The 13,334-nt window shown below is 31.5% G+C and overlaps 1 protein-coding gene across 1 annotated transcript in view; it reads left to right on the plus strand.

Moving 5' to 3' along the window:
- The window catches only part of LOC118204340 (E3 ubiquitin-protein ligase arih1-like), a 59,717-nt gene that overhangs the window by 42,225 nt on the left and 4,158 nt on the right, over positions 1–13,334 (plus strand). The window contains exon 13 of the mRNA XM_035376670.2: positions 9,994–10,106. Within this exon, the coding sequence (XP_035232561.1) occupies positions 9,994–10,106 (113 nt within the window). The remainder of the gene's footprint in view (positions 1–9,993; positions 10,107–13,334) is intronic.

A 13,334-nucleotide genomic window follows, 5' to 3' on the forward strand; every position in this document is an offset into this window, starting at 1 on the left:
TGTTCCCAATGAAGCTTCTGTCCAACTGTTGTTTTGGTCCTGATTTATAATTTCTTTTGTGTTATAAATCTGAAACAGCGATTAGGTCCACAAAGTTTTTAATGCTTATGTATTGAACAATTACTTTTGCTTGAAGACAAATTCTAACTGTTAACAATGATAGTCCCTTTTCTCTATGCTCTGTTGTCCATTTCTCTAAATTATTTTCCAAAACAGATTGGGCTATGATGCCAGTCCGATATGAACTTTTATTCTTAGGCATTTTTTCTAATTCTTCATTTGGATTTCCACCGTCGAATGCATATCTCGTAGCATGAAATTCTCTAGTCACAGTGGAATTTCCAATTTCTATTGCTTTCTTCATTAAAAACTTAAAGCAGCTTTATAACTTTTTCTTAAAGTAGGAGCCATAATAATAAGAACAATTTAAAAAATTCAACAAGTCAATTGAAAAAAATAAGAACTGCAACAAGAAAGCAATAAAAAAGTCACAAAGTAGAGAAGCACATGTAAAAATTTCTCTGACTACTCTGAAGTAAAAGTTTCTGTGACCCATTGAGGAGAAGATGGCAATCAGAAAATGCAGACAAAACCACAGACTTCAGCAGAAAATACGTGCATTGCACTGTCCACAACCTACCATAGTTAGCCGAGTTTCATTTGCATTCGAATTTGTTGCACTGTCTGAGCTTTTGATATCAGGCTAAAATGTTGCAGCGAGTTCTAAAATAACCATTTCATTTGTGCATAACTTACTATGTTAAACCAGGGATGTCAAACTCATAGGTACACTTGGGCCAAACAAACAAAGTTTAACTTTAGGCGGGCCGCAAAAAAAAATATATATATATATATATATATATATATATATATATTTATAGAAACGTAGATTTATTTCGAATAATACAATAATAAACATATATATATATTTATGTAGAAAAGAACAAGAAACATTTAATGTTTATGTCCTGATACTTGACATCTCTTCTCTGCTATTATCTTTCCTGTTTCGGGCGAAATTTTGTTTGCAGTGATAACTTTCAACGCTGACCCAAGGTGAGCATCATTAATACGGTTTCTAATAGGAGACTTATTACCTTTCATGACTTAAAATAATTGCTCGCACCGATAAGTGCTACCAAACATGGAAATAATTTCATATGCGAATTTTCGAGTATTTTCAAACCTGGCTGGTAAATATTTGTAAAATTCAGGCACGCCCACTTCAATGAATTTTGCTTTCAAATTTGAGTTGCATTGAATCTCGATCACCTCCATTTGCATATGGCTAGGTACTGAGTCAATACTTATTGAGAAAATCGAAGAAAACAAAAAAAAAAATTGTTTTCGAGGGAACTAAAATCATTAAACCTCGTTTCAAATTCAGTTGTTAAATTTGCAATTTTTTCTGCGTATTTTTGATACGAACAAGTATCATCTAAACTTGATTTATTCATGCTGCACGTCGGGAAGTGCGTCAAATCTTCATTTTTAAGTTCTTTTTCCCGAAGAACTAGTTGACATTTGAATGCTTTAATTTATGTCAAACATGTTCGTAATGATATGATCTTCTCCTTGTAACGATAAATTTAAATCGTTAAGTGTTTTGTTATATCAACCAAGAAAGATAAATCTTGTATCCGAATTGGATCGTAAAACAAACTTACGTCTTGATTTTTCGTTTTTAAAAACTGGTATATTTCTTCTTTCAAATCCTGGAATTGTGTGAGAATCTTGGAGCAAGATAACCAACATACATCGGTATAGTAGGACAAACCCGAATATTCACTATCTAACTCACTTAAGAAAGCAGTGAATTGACGCTGATTTAAACCTCGAGATCTTATAAAATTTATAACTTTTTTTATATATGACAAAACATTCCCCATATTTATTACTTTCGTGCATAGAACTTCTTGATGTATAATACAATGCATATGATAAATGTTTGAACCGTGAATTTCACTAAGTTTTTTTCTTAGTAATGCTATGAAGCCCTTGTTTTTCCCGGTCATTGATGGAGCGCCATCTGTAGCTACAGAATTTAATTTTGCCAAAGGTAGATTGTATTTCTGCAGAAGTCCAAAAACACAAGTAAATATATCTTCTCCTGTGGTAGTACCAGGCATCGGTATTAGTTCCAGTGATTCCTCAAAAATGTTAAAATTCTTGTCACAAGAACGAAGAAACATTGCTAATTGAGCTTTGCCACTAATGTCCGTGCTCTCGTCATAGACAATGGAGAAACTTTCGAAACTAGATGATTTTGCTTTGATCTGATTACTTAAATTCGCGACTAAATCAGTAACTCTTTCCCCAACTGTATTTCAAGACAATGAAATTGATTGAAAAGCCTTCACATTTCCAGGACAAACAATTTCTCCAGCTTTCATTAGGCATTCCTTGATGAAATCACCGTCAATAAAAGGCTTCGAATGTTTAGCCATCAACTCAGACAAGACGTAGCTTGCATGTACCGCCGCTTCACTTTCTAGCAATATTTTACTAAACATGGACTGTTGCTTTTTCACTCCTAACTTGAGTTCTTTCAACTTTTCTTCTCTCATTAATCCTTCGTAATTGTTATATTTCAATTTGTGTTGTTCGTAATGACATTTAATATTATATAACTTTGATACATAAATAGTATTATTACATATCAAGCAGATTATTTTATCTTTTATTTCATAGCAAAAATATTCTAATTCCCATTTTACTTGGAATATTCTATGTTCGTCAGCGATTTTTTGTTTAATTTTACTACCACTTGGTTTTGATATAGACATACTGAATACAAAGGGCTGGAATAAACACGGTTAACGTTAAAAAGTTAACAAAAACTTATTCTTTCCACAAGAGATAAATTAAAATGCTGAAATATTTCTTCAAAAATATTCTAACAATATCACAAAATGTCAAACGTTTAGCAAAAATCAATTCAAAACAGAGAAACTAATTCTATCTCACAGCGAAATCGCTACAAATCAATCACAGCATTAAGTAAACAAACAGTTCGCTAGAACTACAGCTACTGCTGAGATGAGTTGGATTTTTGTGGATGGCAACAGCAATTACGAGATATTTATTTATTAGGTATTAAATGCACGCACTGTTCTATTTTTAACCTTCCAACGCAGCTGTCTTTTCAAAAATCGTCTGCGTTGCTAAGGCAACATAAGCAAATCTAATTACAATTCTAAATAAAAAAAAACTAAATAAATAAATAACTATGAAATCCGTAACAATATGAATTAATAATTAATAACAAAGCAAAGTGCATGCACATGCATGCACCAATATATCGTACAAAACTATGATTCGAAAACTGAGACAATGAGTTCGGCCACATTCAGCTATCGGGGGATGTGTACGAGTTCTGAGTGCACGTGTCCCCTAAAAGCCGAAGGTAGCTGAACGCAAGCTACTCACACGCATTTGTAATTTAAGTAGTGTGTGTCAGCTCACTGTGAGTAATCTAACAACACTGAATAAGTTATCGTTAATTACTTAGCAGTAAACATTTCATTTTTTTCTTCATCGATATGTTATTTTATCATTATATATTATTATTTGCCGATATATTGGCCGGGGCCGCAAAAATATTTGTTGTGGGCCGCGAGTTTGACATCCTTGATGTAAACTAAAGATAAGGGGAAAATAACATTCCTTCAGATATGCGATAGGCCAAAAGATATGAAGTCCTGAAAATGGACTTCTAAACACCTGTAGCTTGTGCCTTATCTGCCTGAAACTACAGTACATAAGATCTAAATCAATAGTACTTGCATTTTCGTAAATGTATCTGTTTAATTTTTATCTGTTATGTTTAACAATCTTAAATCTTGTCAAATTTCTTAAAAAAAGGATTTAGGCTTTTATAAAACATTATTTCAAATTTTAAATTGGTACTGTTCTGTCATTAGAATCGAAAATGTACGGATGCATGCATGTATATATGGAAGCACAAATGTATGTGTATGCATATACACATATATGCAGATGCATACACATGTGCATACATTCATACAATTTTCAATTTAGTCCCGATGCCAAAGATATTTTGCATTTATAGTTTTATAATTTCCTTTTTTTATCCTTTAAATGCTAAAAGTTGTTAAAGTTTCAGGATATTGTTGTATTATATATTTTTACTAAGCACTTCTTCTGAAAGTCAAAGCACAACGAATCAGGTTTCTTCCATGGTATGTCACACACACACACAACATGTATAATGTGACTTCAATCAATTGTCATTATTTTGTTTTAATATTACAATGTTACTTTGAAGGCAGTATATGCCCCTCAAATGCAAGACTAGATTTAAGAAAGATGTTGCATGGATTTTAAGCTATGATTAAAAAAAAAGTTAGTAGGAAAATGTGCTGAAGTAACATCAGCTTTCTAGGAAATACATTTTGACCTCTAAGTTTCAGCTTTATAACAGTACTTCCAAAGGAACCAAAAGCTTTGATTTCCCAGAGGATGGCCAACATGTCATTTGAGAAACACAGCCAGATGAAGAAAGACTTAAAAATTGAAAAATAAAAAACATTGCTACAGAGGGAACTGAATTTTTATAGAAAGGGATATGCTATGGACTGCATTGAGTGACTATGACAGAGAAAAGTTTTGAAATTTGTAATGCAAAGATGTAATGAAGCTTTAAATTCCAGGTTTCTTTAATTAAGACTTATGTTGGGAAGTTACTTGGGTATTAAAAGTGTTTGTTGTAACATTTGTGAGTAGGCATAGGTTTCAAGTCATAAATCAGTATTCCACATTGTTATGAAGCAGAAATTAAAAAGTAGCAGTTTAATGTATGAAATGTATTCTCCCCTCACATCTTCTCACACTGCAATAAAATAAGTTTTCTTAAAAATTCATGTTTACATGAAAAGTTATTTTAGTTTACCATATAGTTTATCACTCTTTGTGGTTTTGTGATAAGAGTCTAAGCAATTCATCATTAAAAAAGGCAAGGGATAGCATTGGTTAATAGAATAATAGGTATTCTTGTATGCAGGATCTATATAATTTTACTCATCTTATTATGGTGTCAACTGGAGGCAGCTAAAAATATTTTTTTTAATATTTCCACCATAACTTTTTCAAGCATGAGATGCTTTGCAGTCCAGTCTAAAAATTAAATAATAAATTAAAAATATGAGTCTTTTACACTGAAATATACATTATGTCCAGTAAGGCTAAACAGACATAAAGATGTTCTCCAGTCATACATTTTTATGTACTTCAGCCATTTTTACAACATAAAGTACAATCTTGGAGGTCCAGGGAAACCTGAACAATATGCATGAGCTTGCAAGTGATCATGACCAGTTAATAGATAAAGATGGGACTACATTAACTTAAGGGAGGTCGTTTTGAGTACCCAAGAAATCCCCCCAGGGCTTACCAGCAGCTATCTGCTTATACATAATTGCTTGATTTTTACAGGTAATTTGTTTAATAGATTTTCGTAATTGAATGGGTTACTGAGGAAGGCTCAAGAGAGATGCTTCCTTTGTAAGTTTATCTATGTTTTAATTTCCAGGCAAACCACTGTGGCTAAAAACAAACTGAAAAACTATTTCTCTATGAAGATAAGAGAGTGTTAATGGGAATATGCATAAATGATCTTGGGTTTCCTAATGAAAACAAGTGCCTGTAAAAGCAGATTAAATATATTTGCTCCAAAGCAAAACAGTCTAAAGAAATATCCTGCTTTCTGGTAGAATGACTGTCATAAAAAAGCCCAAGTTTATTCTATTGCAAAATGATGGAGAAATTCCTATAACAAACCACCAGTGTAAAACAAAGATCAGAAAATACAAAACGGCTACGAAAAGTACATGGAATAATAGCAGTGTTAATAGATGTTATGGTTATGGTAATATATTAAAAATTTAAAAATTCAGACATTCAGTGTCTGAAATAATCTAAGATCCAAATACAAAACGGGAAAGAAAAATGCATGGAATAATAGCAGTGTTAAGAGATGTTATCGTAATATATTACAAAGTCCAAAATCCGGACATTTATTGTCTGGAATGATCTAAGATCCAGACCTGTGAATCTCCAGCAACCTCTTTTGCAGCTTCTATGCTTGTGCATTTGGTATTTTTTCATAATAAAACGGGGAGAGTTCTGATTCTTAATTTTTGTGTGACACTGACATCAACCTTGCAAATCTTTTCTCCCCCCACACACACTCCCCATCAACCATGTGGCTATCATCATACCTCCAAGCTTGAGAAATTTCCCATTCAGTGATATCTAAACGATTTAATTTTTAATACTAGTAATTGAAAAGAACATTGTATGCTTCTGTGTTTACATTACACTTGGAGGTGATTACAGACTTCAGCTAAATATGTGTGAAGTATTAGCTGAAAGTGAGTGCATTATTGAGTGCATTAATGAGGAAAAGTTATTTTCCGTATGCAATGGAATTTGTGAAGAAATGTAGAGAAATAATTTTAAATGAAGATGATATAACAAAAGTTTTTCATTTGCAGTGACAATGCCCCAATTATCAATCAAGTTATGGACTGCAAAATCTGTAGTTTGGTTCTAAATCCAGAGAGGTTGTTGGGAACGAAAAAATTTTGAGTGACAATTTAGTGAGAATTCTGAACATGGCAGGAACAGGAGTTAAGCGATGGAACTTTGTAACGGAACAAGAAACTGTGTCTGTCTGTAGAATTAAAGAGAAAATATTGGCACAAACGAAGCGAATTAAACAACTTACACGGAAAGAAATCTTTAATAAAGCAAATAAATAAATATTGAACTTTTTTTAATTTTGATTTTGTTAAGGTCATAAATGCCCCATTATTTCATAAATCACTATTTCATGCTTTTAATTTTATAATTTCATCTCTCATCTTACTAAATTTACACTGATGATCTAATATCTGGAAAAATGCCAAAACAGAATCACTGAAGTCCTGATAAGTCTAGGTCTCATACTTTGTACTGAGAGTTGTTTTTATCCGCAGCAGTATGTAATTTTATAGTATGTAATCCAAATAAAAAATATTGTTTAAATTAAGGATTTTAAAAGTAAAAATTGCTCAATCATAGCTATAAATCAAGTGCAACAGCCGTAATACTTTGTTGTAAATCATTTCATATTGACGTACAAAAATAAGGCAATTTTTTAAAATTTTATAATTAAATAATGATTTAATATATGTAACCAACTGAATTTATTCACTAGATTTAACCGCTTGAATGCAGGTAAATTGTTAATGTTAATTTTCTGTTAATTGTAATATGGGTTTTCCTCTTCAGTGGGTCGGATTCACATTGTACTAACTATTGACTTTATCCTCAGAATTACCCAGTAAATCAAGAGTTCGCTGTTAAATATGGAATGTTTATCTGCAGTATCAGCATAAAGTAGAAAAATCTTAGAAAAATGTGGTAAACAGAAATAATTATATTTAAATAATGCCTGTATATGGTAGTGGATAACATTGACAAACAGCAATTTCATTTCAGATCTGTCACTTGTTTTTTTACTAACTTTTGGCCTCCAAGTCCAAAAAAAAACCTCAGTTTTTTATTTATCACGTCACATTTTTAAGCTACAGGAACAAATAGCTTTTTAAGTTACTGAGTTAGGATATCATCTTTTTGTCTCAAAATTCTATACAAAATATGTATATAAAGGAAAACATACCAGATATACTGTTCACAATAATTTTAATTATATAAAAGCTATATATGTAGTTGTTTCAAGTTAAATCCCCCCCAATGGTAAACATACATACTAAGGTAAATTTTTTTTTTTCACTTATAACTTTTTTCTGGAATGTTTAAAATGTAGACATTCTTGCTTGATGCTCCAACAGTATTCAGCCATCATATGTACAATCTACCTTGCCTCAATGACCTTCAAATGTTGGTGGAATCGCTCATCCTGTTTATGGGTGACTGTAAAGATTTGGAAGTTATCAAGATGACTATGCGAAAAAAGCACTCTGATGCTGATGTTGCAATCAAGCATTTTGAAGCTATCCAGGCATTGCTGAACAATTTTGTTATAATTCTGTGCTCATATATTTCCAAGAAAGTCTTTGAGAATGTTTTTGAATGCAAATCAAGCATTCTTTTCCATCATTGTTCCAATGAAATGTTCATCTTTAAGAAACTGACGAATCGGTGGGCCATCAAACATATCTGCCATTAGCTTTTCAAATGATAGGCTAGGAAATGCCGAAATGAGTTACTTGAAACAGTCTCTTTCAAGTGTCTAAGCTTTAACATCTTGAGACCCAGTTTTATATGCAGAGATGGAAATATAATACATATTTAAGGTCAACATAAGGTCATCCATTTGTGCTTGTAATATCATTCCATCAAATCAGTGTTTCTCTTTATGTCTTCATATTTTTCACACAAGCAAACTGAATAGCCTATTGGAACTGCACCAAATAAATTTCCATTGTGGTGGAGGACACACTTCAAGTTTCAATTTGAGCTATCGATGAACAGTCACCATTGAGTTGTGTTATAAGCAGAAATTCCCAACTCTTAAACTGTGTATGTGATGGCAATACACAAATCCATCATCACTTTGGAAGTATTGCAGAAACACACTTTCTCTTGGTCGAAAGTAGTTTTTCTCGTGCAGTCTTGATGCTAACAGCTCTCAAACTTATGTGGATAGGCCCAAATCTTGTGCCAAATCATTCAACTCTTGCTGTTCAAATGCCTTTTGAGTGGGATCATTGTTGATGTGAGTATGATATTCACTGGAATCCTATTCTTGTAAATTCTTTGAAAACTGGCACTGGGAGTTCAGCTGACTGAGGCACTAGGTATATAGCTGATGGTGGTAAATAGGATACTGTATTTTACATTTCTTTTTCTTGTTATATCCTGTTATCTTTTTATATCCACTATACAAAAGTAACAATTACTTGAGTTATCTTTGGGCTTTCGCCAAATCATAGGTATACCAAATGGAAATTTAGAACATGTTCCCTTCATCCATATCTGTAAACTCTCGATGTACTGCTTGCACACTTTGTTAAAGGCCCATGATTTTCTTGGTCACAAATATTCACTTTAAAATAGGCTTGCCTGATAAATCTACTTATGTTTGTTCTTTGCTGGGGGTGGTAAGACTGCCACGTATATAATAAAACGAATCGGGGCTGTTAAAGCACGTATAGCAGATTAGCATAGGCAGACATGAGGAAAAGTTTCAGTTCATTTATAAACAAAAACTAAACACTGCTAACTGTGTATATAAACAAGAACTCAGATGCAACACTGGAATACACTTCACTATATCAGAGTGACACACAACATCTCACTACGTATCTCAGGCATAACTGAACTAATCTAAACAAGTATGCACCTGTCGCTAGTCTTTGATGCTGACACCATTCACCCAACACCAGTCGGAAGTCAGCCAGTAGGAGAAGTGCTATTTCCTGTGATCCACACTTGATGCCTTAGAGAGTGTTCATATTCACAAATGGCATAGAGAAAAAATTTGACATGGTAGAAAACTTAACTATGGTTTTGAAATGAGCATGCCTATTTAACTTTAAAATTGCTCAAAAATTGAATTCAACAGAAATTGTGTTACAAAATTGTTTCCCAGTATAATAAATAGAACTAGGTAATAATAAAAGAAATACCTTTTTTATTTTCTGGTCCTTTATAAATCCTGACAGGGGAAATATGTGTAAAAGTCCATTCAGCAAGAGTATTGTTTTAGAAAATGTGTCATTTAGTCATACAGACAGTGGCATAGTCAAGAATTGAATCATAAACTGCATCAAAATACACATGTTTTTAAATATTGTTTTTAAATATATAAATTTAATTTTTATAAGTAGGTAATATATTTGAATAATTAATTTTATGTCTTCTGAAGTTTAGTTTAATTCTAATAATAAACGTATTGGAGTTGTACATTTTTGATTGAAATCATTGAAATTTAGCATACTTAATTTTATTCTTAAAAATTTTTAGCACAATCAGAGAGATCTAGAGAGTGCAACAGAGACATTGTCTGAATATCTAGAACGTGATATCACACAGGAGAACCTCCTAGATATCAAGCAAAAGGTTCAAGATAAGTATAGGTACGAACCTTCATTTTTATAATATTATTTTTTGGATATTCAACAATATTTTACAAACATTCATTGAAGAAAGATTCAGTACAGTATCCATCGCTTATTAAAATCACTTCCATCCCAAACATATTTATTAAGCAGCTGAGTTTAATGGATGGCAATTTGTGTTACAAATTATGATATGAGTTGTAAACTTTGACATAAAATAATAACTAATAGTTAATTTAGTAATTAATTCTAAAATAATAATTAAAAATTAGTGCTAAAATTAAATTAATTATGCAATTTTGAAATTCACTTTTTAATAAAAAAATATTTTTTTAATTACCTTTTTGATTAAATATTATTTCTTACAAACAGCTGTTCTATCTCTCTTTGTTTCATATTGTTCCACAACAGTTTTCAAATGTTTTCTTAATTTTGCAAAAACCTCTGGTCACATTTTTGATCAGCACCTTTTAATTCAAGGTTTATTCTTAGAATATAGTGTATTTCTAAATTTGATTGATGTTGGCATATCATCACTTATTCTGTATAACTTTATCAGTGTCTGCAGTTCTTACAACATATTATTGTGGAAGTGTTTTACACAAGTTGTTTCAATATTTTTGAAAATTGACACAAATTATAAAAATGAATCTTCATAACTTCCCTCACTGATGTCTCAATCATTAACTATAACTTGCATTTAATCTGAGGCTTATCCATACGCATTTTCGAAAAGAATTTTAAACTAATTTTAAGACATTTAATCCCTTGCATTGACTGTAATATGCAGAGTTAGTAACTTGCTTATCTCCTTCAAAGTGCTTGCTTTTCACAAAATTCAATTCTGTTCAACTTTTCTGTAATGACATTTGAAAGCTTTTATAAATACCCTTGTCTAAAGGCAGAATGCTAGATGTTGTATTTGCAGATGGTGATGTAACACAGTAACTCATTTTTTCATTTCCTAAAACGACTGCTGTTTCACTGTTAAATATTAATGTGTTGTGGATAATGTTCTGTAATGCAGTCCAGTTCTGTCTACATTATAAATTTGTAGTTTGTATTAATTTATCAGCCCAAGTAAAATGTCATTTATTCAGGTACATGATAATCTTTCTCTTCTTCTCATCATGCAATTGCTGATAAACAATGATGGATTTTTCTTTCACCAATTTGTGAGCCATCTGTCAGCAGATACAAAATTTTTTCGTAGCATTTAGTGAAAAAAGCTCCTGAAACACTGTTTAGTTTTATAAATTAAAACCATTCTGGAAAAGTAGTTTTAACTTTTTTTGACTTCCTTTTTCATGTTTCCTTGAGGTATTTATATTTTTTATCAGTTCTTTATTAATTATAATCCCTTATTAAAGCAAATTACACAGTGCTGCTTGGGAAATTCTGTGCTTAAATGTTTTCCTGTGGCTGCAATTATTACTAGTATCAAAATCTTTTAACAATTTATCTTTTTCTTAAGTCCTTTTGCTTGGCATTTTTTATGTGAACACACAACAAATTAAAAGGATGCTTCTTCCAGTAATTTATTGAAATTTCAAAATTTGGGTTTCTGGCCAGCAGATAGCTAGCCCATTATGCCTGGTCTAATCTGCATCTTCAAGATTATAGGCATGACCAATGATTTCTTTGCTTCTTCTACAGCCTACAGTTTAAGACATTCAAAGACTATAAATGTATAGCAAATATTTTTTGTGACTCTCAGTGAATAAACATAATGAGTCTATCCCAAAGAGAAGATTTTGAGTATGGAAACTCTAAAAGGTGGAATGCATAAGTAGCATCACCACTTTCATCTCTGCTGGTATTCGAGGAGAAGCCCTCTGTTAACTTTAAGATAAGGAAGCTTTGTCCCATTGAGTTCAGTGTGGACAAGAACTCTGAAAACAGTATCTCAAGTATACAGGGACCAGGTTGTAGAAAGTTTTTGGTCAAACCCATTTTATTTTAATATTATAAACCTGAATGATAAAGCTATGGTCCACAGTATCTTAAACAAATGAATTACTAAAAGCTTTGATAGTTACAAATAAGATATTTTGCCTTGAATAATTAAGTCATTCATCGCATTTATCACTAAAAGTTTGCCATTGGCTTTTAACATACTTCCTGATAATCTGTCATTCAAATTTTGTACACATACTCTTTATGGGTGGCAGTACAATGTGGTGAAGTGATTTCCCCCCCCCCAATTCTATCTATTTATTTTTTTCCCTGTTTTTATATTTAATGTTTAAACAAATTTTTATGCACATCTTCATTAATGAACAAGCTAAAAGTCTTAGAAATTTGCTGTTTGCATCATCAAATAAAGTGAAAAAAAAATGTAAGTGAAATTTGTATCAAATTTTTAACATAATTTTGGATTTTTTGAGTGAATTTTTTAAAATCACTAGATTTTTTCCCCAACTATTTAACATCTATGATTTTAAAATTTCAACATCTGAATATATATTGGTTGCAAGGTTTTTGAATTTTCATGGTTTATAAAACTAACTTTTGCCCTCTTTTAAAATGAATGATAAAAAGGGTTTTAAAGTTTAGGATTTTCTACACATTTTTAAAAAATGTGTGAGTAGTGTGAAATGGAATTGAGAAGCATTGCTTCTTGTTTCAGCATTGCTGTGAAACATAGTTCCAAGGTTATGATGCCATTAGGTAACATTTTGTTTCTTGCTCCCATAGTGTAAATGAAGTTTTGTAACAAAGTTTCTGGTTTTGTGACAAAATCGCTGGATTGTTTCGACTATTTGACATAACAGAATTGTTGGAAGTAAAAGGTGTTAATTATTCATTGCTGCTGAAAAATGATTTTCAATTGAATAATATGATTGATAATGTGGTATTGAGACTAAAAGAATGAAAACAAAAATCATTCGTGAACTTAAAGAAGAATAATTTATCTTATAGTGTAATGGAAAGAAGAGATTAAATAATTCTCTTTACAAAATTCATTTACGGTTTTATAAGACGAATAATAAAAGCTTAGGTACCTAAATAACGAAATCGAATTGTCAAAAATATAAAACTTCAAATTAATAAATTTAGTAAGGGAGGCCAACAAATTTATTGCTCGGATGGATGGATTTTCAAAAAGGAATTAAACTAAAATAAATGAGAATAAAACTTGTTTTCATTAAACTGTATCATAAATTATTTTCTTCTAGTTGCTCAGGGTTTCTTAAACTGTGGGTCAATACCCCATTGGGAGTTGCATACCTACAGCACCGGGTC

Source organism: Stegodyphus dumicola, chromosome 12 (assembly GCF_044657685.1).
Source record: "Stegodyphus dumicola isolate Sdum_Otavi_A_Nest chromosome 12, ASM4465768v1".
Classification (NCBI taxonomy): Eukaryota; Metazoa; Arthropoda; class Arachnida; order Araneae; family Eresidae; genus Stegodyphus; species Stegodyphus dumicola.